At 41.4% G+C, this 26,905-nt stretch overlaps 1 protein-coding gene across 2 annotated transcripts; it reads left to right on the forward strand.

Annotated features, from left to right (window-relative positions):
- Window positions 1-528: 528 nt before the first annotated feature.
- On the forward strand, window positions 529-25,894 carry tpp2 (tripeptidyl peptidase 2). Of its 2 annotated transcripts, XM_006639198.3 has the most exons (30): window positions 529-814; window positions 2,182-2,310; window positions 2,708-2,803; window positions 3,302-3,406; window positions 4,307-4,431; window positions 5,944-6,107; window positions 6,991-7,145; window positions 7,749-7,825; window positions 8,125-8,252; window positions 8,707-8,806; window positions 9,363-9,511; window positions 10,346-10,461; window positions 11,085-11,256; window positions 11,742-11,899; window positions 12,577-12,653; window positions 13,067-13,173; window positions 13,505-13,659; window positions 13,892-14,008; window positions 14,697-14,797; window positions 15,059-15,155; window positions 15,587-15,724; window positions 16,365-16,609; window positions 16,982-17,060; window positions 18,503-18,541; window positions 20,607-20,758; window positions 21,132-21,228; window positions 21,500-21,630; window positions 21,971-22,175; window positions 22,549-22,668; window positions 24,136-25,894. In XM_006639198.3, exons 1-30 carry the CDS (start codon window positions 650-652, stop codon window positions 24,223-24,225), a joined length of 3,789 nt encoding a protein of 1,262 aa, XP_006639261.1. In that variant the 5' UTR covers window positions 529-649; the 3' UTR covers window positions 24,226-25,894. The 2 variants fall into 2 exon arrangements, with proteins under 2 accessions (XP_006639261.1, XP_015219907.1); XM_015364421.2 differs by lacking the exon at window positions 18,503-18,541 and having other exon boundaries at window positions 536-814.
- Window positions 25,895-26,905: the final 1,011 nt, after the last annotated feature.

The following is a 26,905-nucleotide window of genomic DNA, read 5'->3' on the forward strand; positions in this document are numbered from 1 at the left end:
CCCATCTTGCATAGATTGTTACTTCCTATGCTGGTAATCGAAAACAAAATTTTCATAAAACATCAACTCAAATTATTTTGAAGCAAAGGCACACGGGACACCCTGCAGCCTTTGTGGAAACCGTGTGTTTGGCTGTACAATATGGTGTGCTGAGGCTGTTCGTTTGCCAATGGACTGAGTTCAAGCAGATTGCATAGGTGCACAGTTTTTCCATAAAGACCCTGAATTCTCCTCACTGCTCTCCTTCATAGCTGGCAGCTTGTCTACACTTGTGAATACACCACCACTCATGGGCATAGCATCTTTTATTTAATATTTACTGTTATTCAAAGAAAACCAAAACCGTGAGTTTAAAGGATGCTGCAGTAATTGGGTGCTTTTTGTAATTACATTCGTTACCTAATGATTTGGTTTGTGCAATCAGATATTAAATCGACTGTAACTTCCAGAAAAACGGACAAACAGAAGAGTTATCGTAAACTGCCCAAGGAAAACGCCTGAACATTGAACGCGGCACCGGGCTGAAAAAGTGGACTCTGTCTCTTTAAAAAGCGTTCCCCCAGTCTCCGGCTCAGGCAGTGTGTGTGTATACGGTTTCTCATCCCCCGCTCCGGCTCGTTATTGTTTATCATCGTCGTTTTGTCAGGTCATGGCTGCTCATTGTGCTGAAGAACCCTTCCCTTTCCACGGACTGCTTCCCAAAAAAGAGACCGGGGCCGCGTCCTTCCTTTGTCGGTACCCCGAGTACGATGGTCGGGGCGTCCTCATCGCCATCCTCGATACCGGCGTGGACCCAGGGGCCCCGGGTATGCAGGTAACACCAGCAGGGGGAGTGCGGGGAGGTGCAGGCCGCACGTCGGCAGCCGCCGGAGTCACTTGATGGAAGTTACCCGGCAGGAAGCCGGCTGTGCGGCGTGGGACAGTGACTTTATGCATGGTCGCTTCTCCACAGGCCTGCATCGGTGAAGTCGGTTAACAATGGCACATTGCCGTGTCCAGTCATCTCTTGTGTATCTGGGCACCCTGAGCGAGACTTGTTTGTTGACGTTTGTTTTGCATCGCTAGCTGTTCCCAGCTCTGCTTTGCTTTGCTTACCATTTTCAATCGCAATTTCCTTCAGGGTTTTCTTTTAGCTGAAACGTTTTTGAACAGTGCCAGCTGCAACAGGGCAGGGGTTGTCCCGTTTCATATTTTTGAATGAAATTTGTCTTTTATCGGAGCTGGTGGAGATAAAAAAAAAACAACATCCTCAAGGTGATGAAATGAGATGGAAAACGCTGGGCATTAAAACAAAAATCCAGTTGTAGGAATTTAATGTGTATTATTGCAGCTAAAATCGACAAAAAAAACCCAACTTAGCTGACATCATTTATATGAGTAGTTATACTGATATATTTTAATTATGAATCTGACAGTGTAATATAAACAAACCTAGCACTGATTTATCATTTATTGTAAGTGAATTTATTTTGCCCATCAAATAAAAAAAAAAAAGATCATGGTCCATTTTAATTTATTCATTATTCTGATTTGTTTTTATTTTAATCAAATCTGTTGTGAGGTTAGCAGGATTTCATATAACTTGATTCTGAAGTGCTCAGTTTTTCAATAATGTCAATTCTGTTTTCTTTTGAAATATGTCTACATCACAGAACACTTTTTAGACACTTTTAGACACTAGTTTGGGTGCATTTTTCTCCCCATCTGTATTTTTTGCACACAGGGAGAAAAATAAAATTTAGTTCTGGCTATTTTTTCAGTGTCTGAAAGGGCTTTAGGCAGCGATACTGCAGTGATCCACCGAGCTCCGAGAAAAGTTGAAAGCCGTCAATAACTGAATCTGACCTATTTACCTCTTGCCATGTATTGATGTGTTTATTTGTACATGAATACATCAATCCAGTCTTTTATACTAGAAGTTAGCCATTTGCAAAATTGTCCAGAATGGCTAAAAACATTGCTTGCTCTTTTGTACTTCTCCGTGGGAGAAGCCAAAGACAAATTCCCAACAGCAGTGGACAATAAAGTATCTACCCCTTCGATTGAAAGGGCTTCCCTCGTAGTTGTCTTCTTGATTTCTGCAAGCAGGTATTGACAGAGTGCGGCCGCCCACCAGGACCAGCGGCTGCACACGCCTCGAGCTCTCGGTCATCTCTCGCGGTCAAAACGTTCTCTTTTTAGGTGACGTCCGATGGGAAGCCGAAGATCGTGGATATCATCGACACGACGGGCAGTGGGGATGTGAACATGTCCACGGTGGTGGAGCCGAAGGACGGCATTGTGGTGGGCCTGTCGGGGAGGACGTTGAAGGTCAGGCCCCTCGGTCAGCAGAGTCTGTGCTCTCTTCCTGTCCTGCCTTTGTAGCTTGATGGCGACAGCTGTGCTGCATTCAGTGGAGGTGGCCATGCGCTCTGTGTGGTTGCCTGTGTTTTAGCTCTTCTGCCGCTCTGATGAGTAGAGAGAAATGTCCAGGGCCTTCTTAGGGTCAAACAGACCTGAGGAGCTTACTCCAGCCCGCTGTGATTCACGTCCATTCGTTTACATGAACTTCTTGACCTTTGAACGGGAGGTTCCCCTTTTACCCGGAACCACGCAGAAATGTTCTTCAGTAGCCGAAAAATCGATGCCTTTCGAAATCCTTTTGTGTTGATACTGTTTTTAATGCAAAAGGTGCAGTCTCACGCCATCGTGTCTGTTGCTCTTGTAGATTCCTGCAACATGGATAAACCCATCGGGGAAGTATCACATCGGTGTCAAAAATGGATACGAGTTTTTTCCAAAAGCCCTGAAAGAGAGAGTACAGGTAACAGTGCATGCACGTTCTACTTTCGACTTAAGTATTTTTTATTGATACTCGGTAACTCAGTGGCTGTTGCAGCCCTCTCAAGCACAAGTAAATAAACAGTGGGAACACTATATATTGGTTTTGTTGTCCCGTTCAATCCCATTTTCTCCCACTCAATGTAATGTGCAAATTACCCACTATGTTGTCTCAAGGCTTATTTTGTTTTTTTCTTTTCAGCCTTCGTTTGACTTTAGCAAAGTGTAATGGGATCATTTAACTCTTGAGCCCTTTGGCTATTTTTACAAGGTAGTAAGTCAAAAACAGATACATTAAGCAGATAGGTAATAGATAAAGGGTCAGGTACACAGATTAAAGCAGTTTCCAATTCAAGGATGCATGAGCTGTATTGGATTTGCTTTTTAATTAAGGTCGATTTTTAGTTCCTCGTGCCCAGTGCCCTACTGTGGGAGCAGGTGTTAAGGTACCTGTGGTTGTCTTTGTGTTTTCTTTGTGCAGAAGGACCGCAAAGAGAAGCTGTGGGACCCGTCCCATCGAGCTGTGCTGGCTGAAGCCTGCCGGAAGCAGGAGGAGTTTGACAGCACGCACACCACTCTGTCCCAGGTCAGCTGGACAACTGCTGAACAGTCACACGCTGAACACAGGGCCGTCAGTGGCTCTGCTGATCCTGATGAACACCTACCACACCATCAGTGCACAGCAGACTGAGCCCAGCTCTTTGAGTGGCTCTGTTGGTACATATGAGCACCTGCTATCCCCCTGGTACAGCACACACAGATCTCTGAGCTTTCAGAGGCTGTGTTGCTTCAGATCTCTCTCAAAAAAAAAAAACCCCAACAAAACCACATCCTGCTTAAAGGAGAGTGAGACATACACAAAGATGGGGCACATCTATTGCAGAGTTTTTTGTTTTTGTAAGCTGATGTCATCGATTGGAGACTTTTTCGGCTGTGAAGCTAGTTACAGTGCTTCGTATAAAACCTTTAAAAGACTAAGAAACGAGTAAGGAAGAACATAAGGAAAATTACATGCGAGAGTTTAACATCTTGCTTGTTTGGCGGCTAGATGTTTCCTTGGAAGATCACAGGGAATTGACTTTAAAGGCTAGGCACTTTGTTCCAGTTGTCTGCTACCCTCGAAGCAAAAATAAGTCAGGTTAACTTTCCTGAAACGGATGTAAAAGAAATATGTAAAACCCTGTATGTGGAAAAAATAGAATTAAGTACAGCAATAAACTATTATAGAAATGTTGTTAATACTTTATTGGCTCTCTTTTATAGAGCCATTAAGTCAAATTTTGTGATTATGGAACTTGAATTAATTGTTTAGTACTATGGTGGCCTTTTGACTGGATTTCTAAAGACACACAAGAAAACCCAAATTCTTTTCTTATGGATTTGCATCCACCTTTAAAATTGATGAATATTTGTGAACAAGCCCATTGAAAGTTAGTTCTGCACATCAATAATTTTCATTGTTTTGTGTTACTTGTTCCCTCTATAGACAGAGAAGCTGGTGAAAGACGAGCTACAATGTCAAACAGAGCTGCTGAATTCGCTGGAGAAAAAGTACAGTGATCCAGGGCCTGTGTACGACTGCCTACTGTGGCACGATGGAGAGACATGGAGGTAGACACCTTAACTGCAAGACCGAGGGGAAAAACGAATTGTTGTTCCATTTTTCCTTGTGTTTTATTGTCATTTTCGTGCCCTGCGCTAGGCTAAATAAGTCTTTAAAAGTCAGAAGTGCCCTTTTTTATTAAAACATATTACTCGATAGCAGGAGTTTTCAAACGTTTCTGACTAAATGACAGCTTTTCAAGGGTCCTGCTCAAGAGCCGATTCGTGCAGCTATTCAGTGTCACGTCATCAAAGCAGACATGAAGCTTAACAGATGAACTGCGAGCTGTTGGAGTGGACCCGCTGTGTCGTGGCTACGCTGGGGTTGAAATGTTTTCCTGTTTGGGCCGCTGAGTACTCTTTGGCATGGTAACGGCTCCCAACAGACAGCGGTTGAGCTCTGTGCTTCAGGCATCACTGGTTGGAGCCATGACAGTAGCCCCCTGTGAAGCAGGCTTCCCAAACTCCAGATTAGCTGGTCAGGGCTCTGTTGGCCCCAGGGGACATAGTGACCCCTGTGGGCTCCTGGGTGCTTGCAGTCATGAGGTCCTTTCAGTGAGGGACGCGCCTGTCCTCCAGTCAGTGCCGAAGCCTGCCGTACAGGGCTGTGCTGCCTGTGACGTTTTAAAAGATGAAAGGTTTGAAGGTGGGTTGGTGTGTGTCCCCAGTTCCTCATTGTTCTGTGTGCAGGCTCACAGCCATGAACAGAGATGAGATTGGCTTTGTCCCATCTGTTTTTGGTGGCCTCCGTAGGCAGTCTGTGGGTGGCCCCCAGAGCAGTAAACCTGTAGAGCAGTAGTTATGGATTCAGTTGTTACTGTTTGTGTGGCGTCTCTGTACTTTAACACTAACACTGGCAGTCTCTTGTTTGCGGTTCTGTGTTTTGCTTTGTTTTTTTTTTTCTTGGTGTTGGAAAATCTGTGTACGCTGGCTAAGATAATCTTGCAGTGACAAAGAAATGATAAGACACAGAAAGCAGCTATTGTGTCTCTTGGAGTACTTAAGAGCAACCTTTATTTGTCTAATGCTCCATTTGGCAACCAGAAAAAGTAAAAAATACCTAAGTAAAGTAAGGGATTTAAGTAAAGGTATTAGGTAAATTACCTGATAAAAAAAAAAGAAAATTAGAAACAACAAAAGAGTTGGGGGAAAATGTAGAACAACTCAAGATTATAACAGAATGTAACCTACTGTTCCTTTTGTAGTTCCTTAGGGCAGTGCTTGAGCTTGTGGATTGTGTTCCTTTTCATGTACAGTATATATTTTTACATAAGGCAAAAGGAGTAATTCTGCTAAAGTTTAGAACTCTCATTAAGCTGCCCTTGTAGTTTCAATTTTCAATACTTTTTTTCCCCAATTTGCTCTTTCCCGTGATCTCTGAAGTGACTTTGTGGACTTGGAAATGGATTCCATGGCAAACATTTTTCTTGTCGAATCTGAAAGAAGCCTTTACTCCAAACATGGGAACTGATAGTGTTTTTTTGTTGTAACCAAAAGTCTCATTTGTGTGTCATGTTACAGGGCATGTTTAGACACTTCAGAGAGTGGGGATCTCAGCAGTTGCACGGTTCTCAGGAGTTACAAGGAAAGCCATGAGTACGCATCTCTGGGCAGCTCTGAAATGCTGAACTATTCTGTGAATATTTACGACGAGGGAAATATACTCTGCATAGTGACCAGTGGAGGTGAGAGCAAAATGACATTCCTTCTGAAAACAAGCTGTTAGTGCGAATTTCTGGATATTTAAGAGAGACAGAGCTGTCACATTAATCTTCAACTTCTGTGCATTGCAATTATTTTGTAAATGTATATGTTTAATTTAAAATGCACTTTAAAATGATATGGCAGAATGCACAATGTGCCTGCCAGGATGGGCTCCAGCTCCCCTGCAGTACTATATTGGATAAAGCAGTTAGAAAATGGCTGGATGGAATATGCAATGCGTTATATCATTGTTTGCATGCGAGTTGACACTACAGTCCGGAAATTTCATATTCCTAAAACAAAAGTTTAGCAATTTCATTCATAAAATGCTGCTTTTAAAGCTATGTAATATTTGTTCTTGCAGTACAGCACCCAGAATAAAAAAAAAATCTGTGAAACCACATTGCCTTTAGATAGATAGATACTTTATTGATCCCGTGCGGGAAATTGCAGTGCAACAGCAGCTTAACACAGACAACACAGCCACAGTGTAACGAATGATACAATAATAATAATAGTACAATACGTACAATACAATCAGTACAGTGAGGGGTGCTCTAAAAGAGTTACTCACAGTCCGGACACACAAAGAACAAACTAGATCAGAACAGTACGCAGAAAAATCGTATCAATATAGATATAGATATAAATATAGATATAAATGTATTGCACTTAATTTCGATTATAGTTAATTCATGCCAGCAAATTCCTGATGAACAGGAATGGTAAGCCTTCTAACTGCTGGTGTCAGAGTGAACAGAGGACACTGATGTGTTCGGAACAAGACGATTGTGGTGGAGGTCCGTCTTACGGAAGTGTGCCCTGGTGCTACAGCGGTCTGAACAGCGCGCGTCTTTCCCGCAGGCGCCCACGGGACCCACGTAGCCAGCATCGCGGCGGGATATTTCCCGGACGAGCCGGAGAGGAACGGAGTGGCTCCGGGGGCTCAGGTCCTCGCCATCAAGATCGGGGACACCAGGCTGAGCACCATGGAGACCGGGACAGGCCTCATCCGAGCAGTACGTCCGCCGATCCCAGACGTGTGCCGGGACAGTGTTTCGTTTGCTTCTGGCTTGTAAGAGAGGAAAGCAAACTGTGGCTCAGTTAACGAAGAAAAATTCCAACATTAGTGCACGTGTCACTGCCTCAGAATGAGGTCGTTACGTTTCAGAAGAAAGTATCGATAGTAAAGACAGCAGAAGTAGTGATCAGTGCAAGAATGACTGACTTGTTCCCCCGCCTGTCTTTCAGAATTTTGATTTCAAATTATTTTTCACATGATGATGAAGTGAAATTATTTGTGCATTCACACATGGTGGTTCACACATGTTCTGGATTATTTGTTTCCTACAGAAAATTGCAGGCTCTCGCTTTGGATAAAACGTAGGACATTGGAGTTAAATATTAAACACAAAATGATTCATGCTGTTTAAACACGTAATAATCTATTCCTTAACTCCTCTAGTGCATCTATTCAGATGCGGATATAGTCCCCTTCCAACTAAACCTGATCTGCTCTAACAATATACTTTACCTGTAGAAGAAATTTAAATTGGGCATTGTGAATATTACCCATACGTATTTTGTTAACGGTTGTTTTTTTTCTCATTTTCACTTGGTAGATGATAGAAGTTATCAATTACAAGTGTGACCTTGTTAACTATAGCTATGGGGAAGCTACACATTGGCCGAACTCTGGGTAAGAGATTTATTCTACAGAACCGATCGTGCGACAAGACAATTGACTGAAATAGTGTGTCTATAACAAAACCCTAATTTAATTACCTTAATATGAGGTGTTCAGCTAAACATACATGAAACATATGCTGCAGTTTTAAAATCTGTAATAAAAGGACTTTCTTAAAAAAGTGGTCTAATATAGATTTCCAATTTATGACGTAAAATACAGTAATCTCTTCATATACTGTGTGTGCGCTTATACATCTTTGGGTAATGTTTGTGGTATTTAATATTATTAACAGTGTTCTTATATTTTAGGAGAATATGTGAAGTGATAAATGAAGCTGTATTGAAACATAACGTGATCTATGTATCGAGTGCTGGCAATAATGGCCCATGCCTTTCAACTGTGGGCTGTCCTGGAGGGACAACGTGTAGTGTGATAGGTAAGACAATACAAACGTATTATAAGTAGCAGTAGCAGGTCTGATGACAGGAGGAATGAAAAAATTCCTTTACTTTTCTCATAGGTAAAGAGTATTACTGTACAGATACCTTTAGAGAAGATTGTACATGTATATTGTTCTCTTTCATCTGGTATGTTTGAATGCAGGCGTATAATCCTTTGCAAGATGTCCACCATGCTCCTTTTTTTTAAGGGTTCTGAAAAATTCAAAACAGTGAGATTCTGTCCTGCTCTTCAGTGTGCGGTCTTGTTTCTTTTTTTTTTTTTTCTGGGTCCTTTGAATTTTGACAGCATCTTAATTGCTTTAATCTAAACATTTAGTTTAAGCTTAAAATGTTTGTGAGGAGCTGTAAGATTTGCGTCCTTCTGATCATTTAAATCAGTCTCTTCTACACAGCCGTATGAACCTGCGTGTTGTCGTTCTTTTACTTTAGGTGTGGGTGCCTATGTCACACCTGACATGATGGTCGCCGAGTACTCACTCCGAGAGAAGCTGCCAGCAAACCAGTACACCTGGTCATCTCGGGGGCCCAGGTTAGAGCTGAGTCACTCTATCCGTACACACAAACAGGAACATTCGCTCACTGTCTCATTTTGAAGTATGTGTATGGAGTGGGGGCAGTAATTAAAACAGTGAGGAAGATGAGCTGGCTTTTGATTTTTCGAGTCGGATGCTTTTTGCAATTTATCCAAGCACATTAAGACACATTAAATATAGTAATGGATTTTGACAATTTAAACCCTAACATCTTTTCAGAGTTAATGCTGGTAGAGTCATTACACCACTGATAAGAGATGAAAGTTGTAATTTGCTTTGTTTTGTTGACTGAAAATTGCTGTTGTCTTGCCCTTAACAGCACTGCCAGTATTTCTCGTTTCAAAGAGGATTACCTGGTAATTTAACAGTGAATGATTTTACAGCGCCTGAATTTAATTCCTTTTTTAGAGCAACAGAGAACCAGCAGCTGATAAAGGGCGGCAATACTGGGACTGTTTTATGCTAGAGTGTGCCTCTGGATATTTGGCAGGGGGGGGATTTGTGCTGGTGTGACACCAGTGTCCATGTGGGTTGTGTTGTTTGTACCTGCAGCACTGATGGAGCTCTGGGAGTGAGTATCAGTGCACCAGGGGGTGCCATTGCATCGGTCCCCAACTGGACCCTGCGTGGCACACAGCTCATGAACGGGACATCCATGTCTTCCCCTAATGCCTGCGGGGGCATTGCTCTGGTGCTTTCAGGTAAACACACCAGTGACAGAACCTGACTCATGCTGGGAAATCTCCTGTAGTTCATTCTTTATTACCTCAAAGAAAGCTAGAACTGTTTCAGATACAAAGATCTAAATAACATTAAGGAAGCACACTGTGCCAATCAAGGTATACATTTATTTCTGACAAGATTTAAAAAATTGTTCTGTGCTGTGGAAAATTTGCATTGAACGCAGGAAGTTTTACAAATCTACATTGTAAGAAATATACCTCCTGTATTTCCAGTTTCACAGACCTTTTTATACAGTAGTTAGTGGATGGTGTAGGAAAAAAATTGACCTTTTTTAAATGATTGTCCATAAATTTACAGACAGTTGTCACATCCGCATTGTGAGCATGCATCTACGTTTTGACTGTTTTCCTGTTCTTTCACCTTTTAAATAAAGACCCACAACCCAAAAGCAAAAGTTCTTGGTTGATGGCAGAACTCACAGTGACATGCTTACATTAGGCTAGATTGTGATCTATAGATTTGTGGTCTCTAAAAATTATGTACTAGCTCTGCAAACCATTAAAATCTGTATTTGGCATGTACTGTTAAAAACGGGTCTACCGGTAAGGTTTCTTTTGTTGGAGAATGTATAATGTATATAATGACATTAGTTGAATAGTTCAGGTATGTAAATGACCCTGGCTGGACATTTTCTGTGGCAGTAAAAAATAAAGAATAATATTTTTTTTAAATGATATTACTGAGTTGTAGTTTGATCTCATAGTGACGTTTATGCGCTGTGCTTCTGTAAATGATTTACTTACTGTCCCAGTTTCTTATTAACCTTTTAAACGTACATCCACTTTTTTCAGGAGTGAAATCCAATGGGATCCGACCTACTGCATTTGCTGTGCGAAGAGCTCTGGAGAACACGGCCTTGAAAGTCGATGATATTGAAGTATTTGCACAGGGGCATGGGATCATCCAGGTAATAAAATATTGCAAGGGGCATCAGCGTCGGTAATGTTGTGTATTTGATGTAATTCCGGTTTAAGCCTGGTCCGCCCCTTATAAATATAAAACTGATTTTATTTCTGTTATGGGGGGTTGAGCAAGTTCATACAACAGCATAAAGATTTTACAGTAATAAATATGTGTCATTGTTTTTAGCTGGGATCCCAACAGTCTGGCCTGGTGAGGAGCAAGAATGCATCCCAATTATTTTCATGCATTGTCATGGGAAACTCTTTACTCATTTTTGAATTGCTTAGCAATTTTCAATAATGCTTCTGCTATATAATTAGAGATTTGTCTACCTCATCTTAAAAAATAAATTCCTCACCGTGTTTTGAATGCAACTCTCTCAGGTCTGAGACTCTAGGGGATAAAAGTCCAAAGAGTTAACAAGCAGGAGAATCCGCAAGCTAGTTTTTGAATTCATTCGTTATTATATTTCTGGACATCAGTCATTATTGTTCACTTTTTGGAAATTCTGGGAAGGGATCTCTTGTCAGGAATAATGGCTGGCTGTCAAGAGAGGCCAGTGCGGACGGGAAAGTGACTCTATGCTGAACGTAGCCTCTCTTTTGGTTTTTTTCCTCTTCCTGCAAGGTTGATAAGGCTTATGACTACCTCATCCAGCACGCGTCCCTGCCAACCAGTAATCTGGGCTTCACGGTGACTGTAGGAAACCAGAGAGGCATCTACCTCAGGGATCCAGTCCATATCTCTGCGCCTTCTGACCACGGAGTCGGAGTAGAGCCCGTTTTTCCTGAAAACACAGGTCTGCCACAGTGTCTCTCAACGTTTTAGACCACAGATTGTCTTAGAAGGAGAAACAAACAGGAACGGAAGAGCTGTTTCATGCGGTAGATAAAGGATTATCGGGATTTACAAGTTTTGAAACGCTAACGATAGGCCTACAGTACAGAAATAAGAAAGCAGTTCAATTCAGTTGTTGAATAATGATGTCATTGTGGTATTCCTGTCTTGGGAATATTTGTTAGAATACCCTTTAGAAAACTGAGATTGCCAGAAAATGCTGTGAAGGGCTGTTACTGCAAAGCCATGCTAGTGCCGATCACCTCAAATGCAAAGTGTCTTACGAGAGAGTTTTCCCAAGCACTCTTGCCACTGCCTTTTGGAAGTGGTGAAAGGCTGAAGAACGGGCGCTCACGCCCAGCTGGAGAGCGCCGTGTGAACGCCGACGGCTGTGTAGGCAGCTGCTGCTGTTAAACGGGCCGTTTGCGCGTTTGCTTCTTGCTTCAGAGAACCCTGAGAGGATATCGCTCCAGCTCCATTTGGTGTTGACCTGCAGTGTGCCCTGGGTGCAGTGCCCCTCGCACTTGGAGCTGATGAACCAGTGCAGACACGTCAACGTCCGTGTGGACCCCCAGGGGCTGAGGGAGGGGCTTCATTATACTGAGGTACTGGGGGAGGTTATACATTCAAGCGGGAATGCGTTTTTGTCGTCTCTCAGCTCTTCGGGCCCGGGTTTAACTCCAGATTTGGTCGGATCAGGCATGTCGGCCCTTATCGGGCACCTTCTTCTTCGCCTGTACGCCTTAACGTAATGTTCGCCTTCCAGTGAAACCCGGAGTTAGATATTTATTGATGCTGTGGTTTTCATTGCGAAGTAAAAAATAAAACAACTTCATTTTCATCCGTCCAGTGCAAAGAACATAAGAACTGTTCCAAATGAGCCATCTGACCCATCTAGCCTGTGTGGCAATTGATCCCAGAATCTTGTCCAGGTGTTTTTTTTTTTTAAGGAAACCAGGGAATTGGCTTCAACAACATGGGTGGGTAGCTTATTACATAGTATCACAACCCCCTGGGTAAAGAATTAGCTTTTGTTCTCGGTTTTAAATGCTCTTCCACATCATTTTCTCTTGTGTCCTTTGGTACCAGTTAGTACAATCCCAGAGGGGTCTGGTTTAAATACTTTTACGCAAGGATACAGCAGCTGTGTCCCCCACCTGGGACTAGTTTTGTCCTGCAAAATTAAAAGTGAACACTATAAGAGGATGAAGTACAATTATATAGAAATGTGTTTTGTTGTGCAATTAGATTAAGGCCTGTTGTTGTTTTTTTTTTTTTGCAGATTTGTGGTTATGACACTACAGCACTGAGTGCAGGCCCGTTGTTCAGAGTACCAATAACGGTTATTATTCCTACCAAGTAAGTCAGCATGACATTTTTCATTCCACAAATGTTCTGGTAAAGCTTACAGTCTACACTGTTTTATTTTCTCGGGCATTCGATATTCACATTTTTTCACATCTGTTGGGAGCTGCGTTTTTTTTTATCAAGACAATTGGGGGAAACTGTAAGATGAATGTTAGTGCTACTTATGGAAAAACATCAAAAGCTACCGTTTCTGCTTCTTAAAGTCCAAACTGTGTTCCTTTTTTATTTTTTTTAACAAATATACAAAACTAGTCAAATAAAGAGGATAACTAAAGTGTTATGCAGTCCTCATGTCATAAAAAAACTCAAAGGTTCTGCCTATGCCTGTTGGCATTTGTGCATGTATTTGCTTCAACAGCAGTCTTGGGTTTTGCAGTCAAGTTTGTGCCTCCTGTTGTTTGCAGGGTAACAGAAGCTTCAGGCTGCGAGGTGTTTTTCAGTGATATGCATTTCAGACCTGGTCAGATCAGACGGCACTTTATCACAGTTCCTCAGGGAGCCTCCTGGGCAGGTGAGAGGAGAAACAAGGTGGTACAAATCAGGTGACAAAGGGTCACGAGTATAAAGGGCTGCTGGAGTTTTTACAGTAGTTTGTGGCTTGTTATTAATTAAGAGATGCACAGAATCAGAATTACGTCAGGCCTCTTGTACTTACTGTAACTCTGTGGAATGAATTATTCTAAACCCTTGTAATTCACTTTGGATAAGAGCACCAGTCAAAAAAGTGACATTTTTTTATATCTTAGACATGTCGTGAGTATCTTACAGTACTCACAGCGTACTGCATACTTTTCGTGCTGGGTCAGACGTGTCTCATGCTGACATTGGTGTTCTTGTCTCAGAGATCACGTTAACCTCGCACTCGTTAGACGTGTCTTCAAAATTCGTCCTCCATGCTGTTCATCTGGTGAAGCAGAAGGCATACCGTGCCAACGAGTTCTACAAGTTTTCATCCCTTCTGGAAAAGGGTTCGCTAACGGAGGCTTTCCCTGTGCTGGTGAGTGAGGCCAGTTTAACTTATGATCTGTGCTTATGACTGGATTGACCGCTGCATATTTTTAAGCAATTTAGTGGCATACAGTGCATGGTGACTCATGCTGAATATTCTTTCCCAGTGTTCCATGTTAAAGCATCTGTAAATCGCAGTGGATTCATTAAAGCACACAGGGGTTTAAAATGAGCTGACCCCAAGTCATTGTGCCTTTCAATATTTTGTTTTTCTCTTTCAGCAAGGGAGGACAGTAGAGGTGTGCATTGCTCGATGGTGGGCGAGTCTGGGAGATGTTACAATTGATTATTCAGTTTCCTTCCACGGCTTGATCTGTTCTACCTCACAGCTGCATATTGTAAGCGTTTTCTTCTTTACAGATTTTTTTTTCTCTGGTTTCTAAATTTACGTTGAATGCGTTAAAGAATTGATTTCAAATTACAATGTTTTAGGTGAAAACCACTAAACGGTAGTCATTCAGTAGCAGTTCTTTGATGCTAGCTTGAGAATCGGCATTTATGAGTGCATTCCAAACCACAATGAAAATAAGATGTACACAGTACCTTGTAAAACCTCCAATTTACCTCACAAGAGAGACAAAATTTCCGCGGCGCCATATTCTGCGATTCAGAACGAATGAAGGGAAAGCGGTCCCATGACATTGTAAACAAGCAGGCTTATTTGTTACTTATTTATTAACTTTGCAAGGAGATCACGTTGGAAATGTCTGCTGCACTTATTCGCTCGTACATCACGTTATATTAGTCATTACAAGACTAGTGAGCAGGAAAGGCTGCTTCACTTCACAGTTCTCGCAAACTCTCGCTCTCGCCCGTGATGAGACCAGCGGTTTGTACTTAATTTGAGATTTGTCAAATTTTTCTATACCATCATCTCGTTTATTTTGTTACTGAGATTTAATAACCGGTCTGAGAAATCGGGACTGCAGTTCCCCTTTAAAAAAGAAATCTGCTCAGTGCAGTACGGTTACTTAATGATTAGATGTGATATTTCAGTTAGGTTCCATAAAACTCTCTTTCTTCCAGCATGCATCAGAAGGTATTTCCAGTTTTGAAGTGTTTTCTACATTGAAGTATGAAGACATCTCGCCAAACATAAACCTTAAAAACTGGGTACAGCCCCTGAGGTAAGATTTCTCCCCTCTCTAGAGGAAAGAAGTATAAATGTGTGTAAGGCACTTTCCCTTCTGTGCCCTTCATCTGTTCTGTAGGGATTGTATGCTTTCATTGATCATGACCGGACTATTGAATTGAAATGCTCAGCTCAAGAGTCTCTTTAGATTTCATAGCTAAGGAGAATAGGAATAACATTGTTCTGTTATTCCTCTCATGCTTTTTTTTTTTTTATCCGTACTAAACCTGAAACGCGTTGTCTCCTTGAATTTTAGGCCTCTTGGTGCTAAGACAAGGCCTCTTGGGTCCCGGGACGTTCTGCCAAATAATCGCCAGCTTTACGAGATCATTCTGACATACAGCTTTCACCAGGTGAGCATGCAAGAGCTGGCAAGCGCTCCTACACGGGGTTTCATTTAGTTGGACCACCTTGGCAGGAATATCTTAATTTTCTTAATTAGAATCTCTTAATCAGCAGGTGCTCCGCTGAGGTTCATCAGCAATTTGTATCCCTTCCTGTACTGCAGATTCTTCTTTTTTTTTTTTCTGAAGGCACATGGGAGGTGAAATAGGTTGTGAACATTGAGCACTGGGAGAATCGTAGTTATTTTTATAGAGACGGAGATATTGGTGTGTATCCCGGGACGCTTATTTAGTCTGCGGCCTAGGGGAGAAGGGATGAGGCGCATTGGGCCCCTTGTGTTTTTAACGCACCGCGCCGGCACCGCCAGTCCCCTGCCAGGAGAGCAGTGCACCGCCGCGCGAGTGAGCTGCGCTAACTGCACCTTTCTGTCCTCATGTAGCCGAAAAGTGGCGAGGTGACGCCCAGCTGCCCCTTGTTGTGCGAGCTGCTGTACGAGTCCGAGTTCGACAGCCAGCTGTGGATGCTGTTTGATCAGAATAAGAAGCTGATGGGATCAGGCGACGCTTACCCTCATCAGGTACAGGGCCTCTGCTTTCTCTCAGTTCCCCTTCGCAGCAACAGAAACATCAACAGCACACGGCTAATTTCTCTTCTTATTTACATGATTGCTTTGCTGGACTCACAAGCTTATTCCTCGCTTGAGGCAGTGGAAAACACATTACATGTTGATCTTTGCTGTGTGTTACAGAATGTCAGGCGTATTGGGAATAACGAATTCAGCCTTTGCCTGGTGTTTAAATACTGTATATTCCTGGGTCATTGTTTCCCAGCCTGCCATTCTAGTCCCTGGGTTATTCAGATATCATGATAAACTGGATTAAAACATGTATGTCAGAGTATGAGGTAGAAATATGGAGCTGGGACTCCTCTTGTCCAGAGTTCAGGTTCACCTTCATAAACAAAGCCGGACATGGGCCAGTCTGTCCTTCACGTACCCCACAGCAGGGCTCCTGGTGACTTGTTTGGCACCCGTGAGCTGGCCGTGCTGTTGGGAAGATCCCCTTCACTCCTCCCATCAGTGCCAGCTCTACCGTAGGTGCTGTGGGGACTCGGAGGGGCGAGTAGTGCTGGATGACGTTGTATACAATCAAGAACCTGTAAACACAGAGGCGATCGCTGGTGAAAGGTCAATGTTTTTCTTTTTCTTTTTCTTCTAGTATTCCTTGAAGCTGGAGAAAGGAGATTATACGGTGCGACTTCAGGTTCGGCACGAGCAGCTCAGCGAGCTGGAGCGCCTTAAGGACCTGCCTTTTATCATTTCACACAGACTGTCTAACACTCTGAGTCTGGATATCTACGAAACTCACAGAAATGCCCTGCTGGGCAAGAAGAAAGCCAACACCATCACCCTGCCACCCCACTGCTCACAGCCTTTCTTTGTCACCTCACTGCCGGATGACAAGTAAGCAGATTCCTCTGTGTTTGTTTTCCCTCTTTGATTTTAATGTTCGCTCTTTGCTTAAGGGAGACAAAACTGTAACAAGATGCTCTGTTTGGGTCCCCAACTTTTATACACCAATAAGTTTGTTTTTGGAGTATTGGATGAGGTGTTGAAAATATTGGCACATATTTCTAATTGCAGGGTAAACTGAGTAAACACCATGGTGATATTGACATTGTACCGATGCTGTATAGCCAAAGCCTTTCCAGATAAATTCTAGAGAACGTAGCCAGTGCTCTTGTGGGTCTCGCCAGTTGTAAGTGATAGAGAATTACATGTATTAATGATCAATTGAGATGAACAATTTTAAGAGTTTTCCTCCTCTGCCTTCAGAATACCAAAAGGGGCAGGGCCTGGCTGCTATCTTACTGGATCCCTTTCCTTGCCCAAGAGTGAATACGGGAAGAAAGCAGTGAGTGTCTTCCATTCCGAAAGCATGCCCCTCTCCCTTCCATCTGTCCGAGAGGTTGTCTGCTGCTTGTGCTCTTTGCTGCAGATTCGGCCCACCTGCTCCATGGGAAGCCTTGCTGTTGCTGCTCTCGCTGTCAGCGTTTTACTAATCCGACATGAGCGTGCATGCAGCTTGCCAAACTGTCACGTTGCATACTTTGGCATCAGGTGGAACGTCTGGCTTGTGTAGCGTAGCGAGACGAGTTGTGCACAGCCACAGTTTCAGTCTCCTGCAGTACCAAGTAATGTATTCGTTAATCATCAGATTACTTGGTGATGTGGATCATGGCATTACCATACTTTTTTTTCATGCAACTTGCAGTGACTGTGAGTGGTTTGAATGTACAGTAAGTATCGAAGTGTCGATTACAGTGTACCGTCCAGTTGTGGTGTAGTAAGTCCGCTGCTTTCTCAAATGGGACAGAGCACACCTTTTGGGCTTTCTGAAGGTTTGTTTGCCTTCAAGTCAGTTGCCAATGTAGAAATGCTAGAAGCATATCGACTAATGTTTGTGCTTTGTTTTTCTACATTTAATAAAATTCTGGTCTCAGTCATGAAAATGCGTTGACACAAGCAAGGTGCACTAAGTGCAATATTAGCATCAACAATGTTAAATTAAAAAAAAAAGCTTGTTGCACACTTCAAAGTGTAGAAAAGGCTGTGTGAAATAAGCCTCTTTCTTTTCAAATGTGCTCCTACAGCAGTATTGCCACTTGGGAGTTAACTGTTCAGTGCTTTGCTTCTGTTGCTAACCAGGAGGAAGCTAAAGGTAACTTGCAACTTTACTCAAAAAAGATTGCTTTTGCTCAGCAGGACTATTTTCAATACAGAGGAACCTAAGAACATGTTGTGAACTGATATTTCCTAAAACCTGGGGAAAAAACCTGGAAAATTGTGGATGTTGTTTCAGGAATACAGTAATTCTAAAACCAAGGCCAGCTGCTGCTTTAATATAGCGGTGGATAGCTTATTTTTCTATGGAACTACAGCAAATTTCGCCAGATTGTGCATCTTGAGCTTTGTGGCAGAGTGAAACAAGGTAAAAAGGGCTTTATGGGTTCGTGTGAGCCCTTCTTGGACTGGGCTGGCATTCCTCCAAAAAGCAGAAGGGGGCGCTGTGTCACCGAGTGTTGGTAGGTTTGAAGCAGTTCTCTTTTTTAAGTACTGCATGAATTGTAGCTACATGGAAAGGAAAATGCCTCTTAATAGTCCAGCAGCTATGAAAGGCCTGTGGGGAAATGGCTTTGAGTTCTTAGTGAAATATGCTGCTGCTTGCCAAGAGTCGTCATTGTGCCTGCCACAGGTGTATAGTGGGGAAAGAGTTCACAGAGGGGTGACATGATCCTTCACAGTGTCTGTCCAGTGTATGCCTGTTTTCTTACAGTATGCTATTCTGACCACCAGGGGCAGGCTGCTTCAAAACGGCAAGGAAAATTTAAAAAGGTACTGATCCTGTTAGAAAGATATGCTATACCATTGTACATGGCTGAAATCTGTGCAGCGCTGTGTGTGTTTCTGGGGAGGTTTTTATTTTCTTCTGATTTATATTGGCCTTTTGCAACGATATGCACTCCAATAGTGATACAAAGATGCCGTTTTTAGATGTTGCTCAATAAATATTTTAAGCATTATCTTATTTTCATTTTTTGAACGATTCCCCAAACTGCTTATATTGTTGCATTTTCTGTTCATTATTTTCTGCATTTTTAGAAATCTATGTGAAATATCTGACTAATCCCATTTAGGCTGCTGCTGTAATTCCTGTAAATAACCAGAGGCTGGCGGTGGCCCAGTGCTTGCGGAGCTTTGCTTTGCTCTACAGCAGGTGCTTGCTTAGGCTTCAGTTCTTGCTATCAGAAGCTTGAATTTTCTTCTTGTTATATTAAATGACTTAGAAAATGCTTATAGATTGGCCCTCTCGGGCGCTTTTAAGATTTTATATACCCTTCTTTGTGATTCTGTAGGTGAATGAAAGTCACCCCTGCTGAGTTCAGTTAAACTGCAGTGTAAAAAGTCATTGCATGCTTTAATTTCCATTTCATTCATTGTAGAAGCTGTTGCTGTATTTATGATCGTTTGAGAGGCAATGTTTTACAGTGACTTGTATGTGTTGCATAACAAGTCCCATTCACATGGAGTGTTTGCATGTAGGACTGAGTCAGACTATGCAAAACTAATCCTCTCTTGAGAGTAAATGACTGTTCAGGCAGGGAAAGTCAAAGTTCCTGTGAGTTGTCGTCCGATTGGCTGACTAGTACTAAAGCAGGGTGAGCTGGCCTGAATACCTTGTTCCAGCACACAGCAGGGGCCCGAGTGACGTACTGGGTGCCTGCGCAGTGCTATCAGTGAGAGACACAGTGTTAGCCCAGCGTGTGACAAAAGGTGGATGGCTCAGGAATCATACGCGTGCCTCATCCTTTTCATCCTACCATGAAACAGTGGGCGAACTTCATGTGCTGCTACTAGTGATTATTTTGACATTTAAGCTAAATACATAACCCTCTGCAGAGGTTACAATAGATATGCAAGTTAACAAATTAAATTTTGTGGTAGGTATGTTTGCCCGGCCCACAAATTTAAACAAAACTCAGACCAGCCCTGCTTCAACCCTAAAGAAGCCTATCACTCTGTATTGGCTATTTCGTAGGTAATATGTTTTGTAGTTGTTTTTAAGAACTTTTAAACTCCAGATTTTGGTAATTTAGCATTGTACTACCTGTTCCGTTAATGGCCTTTTAAAACAGTGTGTATGTATGTCGGCTTTTGGGAAGCTCTCTTGAATATACTGTATTTTGCTATAATCACTAAACATTTTTCTGAATGCAGGAATTTATTTACGAACAAGACTCTCTCCCGTAGCGGTTATAACCTTTATACTGAAAATCTGATTTTTTGGTGTAGAATAGTTAACTGTGCTATGCAGACTTATTTATTTTAGGAAGCTTTTTTTAAGCTGGCTAAGATTGTACAATATTACCACAATTCTTTTGGAAGAGAAGGCCTAGCTGTTATTTATGTTCCCTGTGCACAAAATCTATTAAATTAACACCACATAAACATATGGTAACTGTCTCTGCTATCCAATGTTTGAGATGTATCCACCCTCAGGCTATTTTTGTCAGACCTTTTAGCAACATTTATGAGCCAAAAACGTGGTAACTACAGCACATAAATTTCCATCCCCCAGAGGGTTTGTTTGAAGCTGGATGAGAGTGAGGAGTTTTTGTTCCGAGACGTCACCACATGCAGTTGGTTTTCCCAAATAGGCAATTAGATTGTGAAATTCCTCCGGATGTAAATTTAGTTACACAAAATCCTTTTTGTGTGTTTTAGAAAACAATCTTGTGTTTTTACGCCTTTTGTGTGAGATAAATATATTAAGTGTACTTTTTTCCAGTTCTACACTTACATGGAGTTCAGCAGTGTCCTTAGGTCTTATAAAACATTGCATTTCTGAGAGAGGTGTGTGCCAGTAACAGGGGGACCTCTCTGTGTTATCCCTCTCCAGGATGTGGTGCCAGTCTCTTACCATTTAATACCAGCGCCCAACAAACCCAAGAACGGGGGCAAAGAGAAGGAGAAGGATGGAGAGAAGGAGAAAGCTGTTAGCGAGGAGTTTTCCGAGGCCCTGAGAGATCTCAAGATACAGTGGATGACAAAGTAAGCCGTGTGATTACAGGTGCATATAGAGGGGTTCGGGGAAAACTGCCCCTGTGTGTGTGTGTGTGTGTGTGTGTGTGTGTGTGTGTGTGTGTGTGCTGTGATGCACTGGCCATCCCATCCAGGGTGTATCCTGCCTTGCTCCCACTGCTTGCCAGGATAGGCTCTGCATTGGATAAAGCAGTTAGAAATTGGATGGATGCATATAAACTAAACGACAGTTTGCATCGTAGGCAGAACATGCTGAAATCCAGACCAATACTTCCAGTATCACCCCATAAAAGTCAAACATTGTTTCTACAAACTCTTTTTAGGGTGTTTTCGTCATAACATTTACAGTGAGTTGGTCTTTTTTTTTTTATTCCTCCTGCAGACTGGATACCAGTGCCATTTATGAGGAGTTAAAAGAAACATTTCCCAATCACCTTCCTTTGCATGTCACAAGATTGCATCAGCTGGACTCTGAAAAGGTAAAAAAAAAAAAAAAAAACCTGTCAAAAAACAGTGATTTTTCTTTTCAGTTTGACTCCTGCTTCACATTCCAGGAGCTGCAGAAGAGGAAAAATTATGACTTGGACCTGAAATGACTGTGTTATTAGTATGGATTTTATATCTGGCACATTCGCCGTGGGGAGGGTCACAGTACCACAGCTGTTTTGTACTTATTGCCTCTCGTTATTATCCCTGCCCGTGACTGTATTTCCTCGGGTCTGATCCGGTTCCATCGTATGTGTTTCCCAGGAGCGTATGAAGCAGCTAGGAGAAATAGTAGCGGCTGCAGACGTCGTCATCTCTCAGATTGATCAGACTGCCTTGGCTGTCTACTTCACCATGAAGACTGACCCCAGGCCTGACGCAGCGGCTATAAAAAGGTATTCCAGCAGCCCCTCCTGTCTACAACTTTGTAAGTAACGAGCGTTTTAATGTTGCTGGGTCGCAGGCTAACTGTGCAGGAAGAATGTCGATATTGCATTGTTAACTAGCTAACAAATGCTGAGAATACAAGAATGGTTAGAAAAGAGCCCGTTTCCCCCGTTTGATTGCTAGCAGATACTGATGTCCCTGGCTCTTCAATTTGACGAGGTCCGCTATGACTAGTACTGTTACTCGTGCTCAACTCCAGGTATGCAAAATCTGCGTTGTGCCATCTGTTCCAACGGCAGAATCGTCCTGGTGATCATTTTCACTTTTTTGTTCCTGCTCTGCTTGCAGCGACATGGAGAAGCAGAAGTCGTCCCTGATTGATGCGCTGTGCAGGAAGGGCTGTGCTCTGGCAGACAAGCACCTGCAGCAGCAGCAGGATGGTGCCAGCTCACTGGAGGTGGGCAGCACAGAGGACAGCCCTGAAGGGTCCTTGAAGAACCTCGGCGACACGTTCTGGGAGGTCCAGAAGTGGGCCGACCTCACTGACTCCAAGGTAGGAGACAGCAGTGTAAGAACATAGGCAAGGCTGCGGGCCATGAACAGAAGTATCCTAAAACCTTGGAATGTCTTCCATTCAGCCCTTGGGAAGTCCTTTCGCTGCTAACTGTACTGGCTGGAATATGCTACGTGTTTGCAGAGTAAAAGAAAGCCTTTCCTTTGTGAGCATGCTTATCAACTCTTCTTGGAAAAGAATACAGAAGAACTGTTATAAAAAACAACAGGAAGGTGTTAGAATTTTGAATTAAGTTAGTGTGTTTGTAATCAGAAACAGGTTTTCACCTCTTGATAGTGATGTATTTCACTCCTAACAACAGTTTTCTCTCCTTGACTTGTTCATCTGTCTTCTCCGAAATTTTCCGTTTCAGGTTTTGATGTTTGCCTATAAACACGCATTAGCAACTAAAATGCATGGGAGAGCCCTGAAATATGCGTCAAAGATTGTTGAAGAGAAACCCAGCAAAGAGAACTGGAAAAATTGCTTTCAGGTAAGAGCCTGTTTATGCCTTTTGTTCTCATTTTCAGTGAGTAAAGATCCCTTTAACCTTTAGTCAGTTTTGGAGAGTTTGGTTAGAAGCAAAAACAGATGAACCTGAAGCTTGCTAGAAATATGTCTAAACGCCTCTGTCACATGGGATCTAACAAGTTATGTTTTACTGATCCTGTAATACCCTAGTATCTGCATATGAGCCAGCAAGGGTGGATGAGATGTGCAGACATAGACATATACATTCCGTCAGTGAACTGTGCTGCCTCATTCTCAGGTCTGACTTCAAACCCCAGGTTTACAGGTTGAGTCACTCAGGAGGCTCCTCGTTTGATGTTGAAACATAAGTTTGAACGTGAGAAAACTATAATGGTTACAGATGAGAGGAGGCCCTTAGGCCCATCTGGCTGGTTTGGTAGTTAGCAGTTCATTGATTCAAGGATCTCATCCATCCCTTTCTTGAAAGAAGCTGGGGTCTTCAACAGCACGACGTGTTGGCTAGGTAGCTTGTTTCCACTCCCACAACCCAGTGCATGAAGAAGTGTCTCCTGCCTAAACAGTGTGAGATGAAGTTCCGTGTGGTTTCTGCTAGGGCCCTCTGCTTTGTGTTTCCCCTCTTCATTCTGAAGAAGTCCTCTGGGTTGACTTTGTCAGGGCCCGTGAGGACTTTGATACTTGAATATCAAGTCCCCTCGTAACCGTATCTGTAGACGACTCATCATTTCTAGTTTTCCAATAAGTGCCGCTTCATATCAGTGACGATTGAAACACGAACATAAATATTATTGCTTTTGTTAATAATGAGGCCTTAAATGCATTTCTGTCTTAAAATGTTAGTTTTTGTTATTTCACATTCAAGAACATGTTGCCTATTACTCTTTATTTTAATTAGTCATTTCATTTGTCTACCAAAAACAATTAGTTTATTTACAGTATCATTGATTTATCATTGTCATTTTCAAGAGTCTTCAATATCTGTAGCATTGCAAACTTTCATTTTTTATTTGGTTTTTGGTTGTGCCTGCAATTCATTATGTTCCTTTAATTGTTTTTTTCTTTTTAAAATGCTCTAGGAAGGTTAATTCTTCTACTTATCCATTTGGGTTACAGACTTGGGTTTACTTGTGATAAATCTGTTAATCATTTGTGTTGAGTAGAATATTCTCTAAGAAATTTTCATCCATTCTGTACTGATTTATTCTCTGTCTTATCCTGTTTTACTTCTGTTAAACTATATCTTAAAACATTAGGAAACTGATTAGAACATAATCTGCTTTCCTGAAATCTTAAATCATTTGCTGTGGACCTTCACAAATGTAAACTATTTTTTTTAAATAGTTTCCTAATGTTTTTCATTTTACCTTCCTTAAACATTCTTAAGCAATTCTTAAGCTGACAATAATTGTCATTGTCTTGGTTACAGAGCTGTTGAAAAAGACTTACTTCAATTGTCATTTTATTTTTTCAGCTCATGAAGTCCCTTGGATGGAACCATTGTGCATCCTTTGCTGAGAATTGGCTTCCAGTTATGTACCCTGCAGACTTTACACCTTTCTAAATAAATTAATGTACATTGTGGGCAATGTACATTATCCCATCATGGAAGGAAGGTGGATTTGTGTCTGAATTAAAACGCCTTTTATGTACAAACTTGTTTTCCCCCTCCCTTAAATTTGTCTAATTTAATTGTTAGCCACTTTTGACAGATGTCGGATTCTCCAAAATATACAGTATAAGACAATTGTGAATTTTGGTAAAAAGTGTCTGAAATTAGTAGCTGCACGAATACTCTCATAAGAGTCAAGTGCAAAACCCGTTTCTGAAAGCATCAGTAAATCTAATTTATACCTGAAAATGAATATTTTGACCAAACGGGTATTAGCAATGTAGGGTTATTAAGTAACAAATGAAAAATGCATACCTTTGAGTTACACCAATAGTTTTATAATTTGTTAATCTTGACAGATTGCTTCCTAAATTAAGCAGTCATCTTTGGCACCTCTATAAATTTGGAAAAAACACTTTTAAGATGTTGATTTTCCATTATGTCACTCAATACAGAAGTGCCATATATCCTGTCTATAATCTATGAACATACAATACAACAAACATCAGGAACAGTACATATTTATCAGCAGACCACCCACCCAGACTCTGAAGTTTTTGTTTTTCTAGACTGAATTTTTAATTTTTATTTTTTATCCAGTATTTAGAAAATTCCCCTCCAATATTTTCTTATTTGTTTAAGTCAACCAGTCTTTTACAGTAATTTTTAAGAAGTGTATACATTTTGTATATATTTACTGAGGTGCATTCAAAACACAACCAATGAATATTGGACCAAATAGCATTAGTTGTGTTTTAATATTTCTGCATATATACATCTTGGAATGTAGGAAATAAACCATTCTTGTTTGACTTTCATGATTTCTTAATTTATGTGTACACACTTTCATTTTCACTTTTCATGGACCGGAAATGGTGATTAATAGGATTTAACTCTTTAATTCTTTTGGAAGATAATATAAAATGAGATCTCAGGCTTCCTATTGTCATAGGAATCAAATACATTATAAATACATAGTTACTTACTTTCAAGTAGAATTGCCCTGTTTATTTTCACATTTTTTCATACTGTACTTACAGAAACTGCTTTACAGTTTTTACTTCCTTTTTCCAAAGCATGATTGCATTTAAAATGGAATGGCTTTTTTAAGAATAATGTTTGGTTCAAAGGTCAAAGCTGCAGTCTCATTGCAGAGTAGAAGCCATTGGTTATCTGCATGCCATAATCCACTAGTTTCCCAAATGGAGAAGTATCACATAGGTGATTATTTCTTATGTATATAAACTGTTCAACTAAGCTGAAGTTCAGGGTTTTACAGTATATTCTATTAAATTATGTTTTTAACAGCCTTAAAATTCAAATCCTGCTGCACTCAAGTTGCTTCTGATGTTCAAACTCTGTAATTAAATATATCATACATTTGTTTAAACATGTTTTAGATTATGTATTTATGGATTCATTTTATTTATAAAGGACACAGTAGTTAGACACATTGTTTTAAAAACTGCTTTCATTTTACTTGTAAACTGGTATGATTTTCTAAATATTGTTCCCCAGCAGCATAAGCAAACAGCTTCTTTTGTGTTGCAACATCACCTGTATAAAACATGTTGCACTACACACTAAGTGAATTCTGAATAAAATAATTTGAAAATTAGAAGTTGTTTTACTTTGTCTTTTGTGAGAAAAATGCTAACATTGAACATGACAGTTCTCAAGAAGCGCATTTGAAACGTCATACTCTTTTCGGTAACACTTCAGTTGTGGTCTTCATTACAACTGTCTTCAATTAATCTATTAACGTTATTAATGATGGTATAAGACACTACTGTAAAAATGAACTGGGGTTAAAGCTTTGGACAGGATTATAGTTTAATCCAAGGAGAGAGTGGTCATCGCATTGTCACTTTATCTTGTGCTGTTTGTCATATTTTTATTTAATATCATAACAGTATTCATGTAATAAAAAGTTGTAATTGTTTTTTTTTAATACTAGTATATACTATTGTTCTATGTATTGCTTTATATATCCATAAATGTGTTTAAATTAATTTATGTAGTTATGTGCACATTATACAGTGTTATATGTATTGTTCATTATGCACAGCCCCAAAAAAGCATGCAGAATTTTCCCAGTTGCTCTTATTGAAGTGACTCAGGGGTCCTGTGAGTGGCGCTCTGCCAGTCTCCTGGGGCCGTTGTCACTGGAATGACAGGGCGTCAGGCTTCCCCTGAGGAAGACTTGGTGCTCCAGGACTGGTACCAGCGGTGGTCTCCACCAGCCAGGGGCCTGTTCTGAGATCTGGAGAGAATTGTGTCGACGCTGCAAGGCATGTGTGCACGCAAATCGAGCCTCCCAAAGGAATTGACTGTAGGTCGGAGATATAACAACCCACGACCTCCGGATGTGACTGAGGAAGAGAGAGGCTTGCTGTGTAGAGTTCCACTTTATTTTTATTGATGATGTGGAATGGCACAGTCGTGAACACAACGCTCCACACTGGAGCATTGAAGCTTTGTACTCTCATTCTGATTCCAGGGTTCTTTGATCATTCTTTGTCTGATCAGAGAAAGACGTTGTTTTACCTGTGAGGTTCAGCACATTTCTGCTTCTTTCTGGAGGAAGATTAATGCTGTTGTGCTGTACTCCATTACTAGCAAAATGATGACC

The sequence above is a fragment of the Lepisosteus oculatus genome, chromosome 15 (genome assembly GCF_040954835.1).
Source record: "Lepisosteus oculatus isolate fLepOcu1 chromosome 15, fLepOcu1.hap2, whole genome shotgun sequence".
In the NCBI taxonomy this organism is placed as follows: Eukaryota; Metazoa; Chordata; class Actinopteri; order Semionotiformes; family Lepisosteidae; genus Lepisosteus; species Lepisosteus oculatus.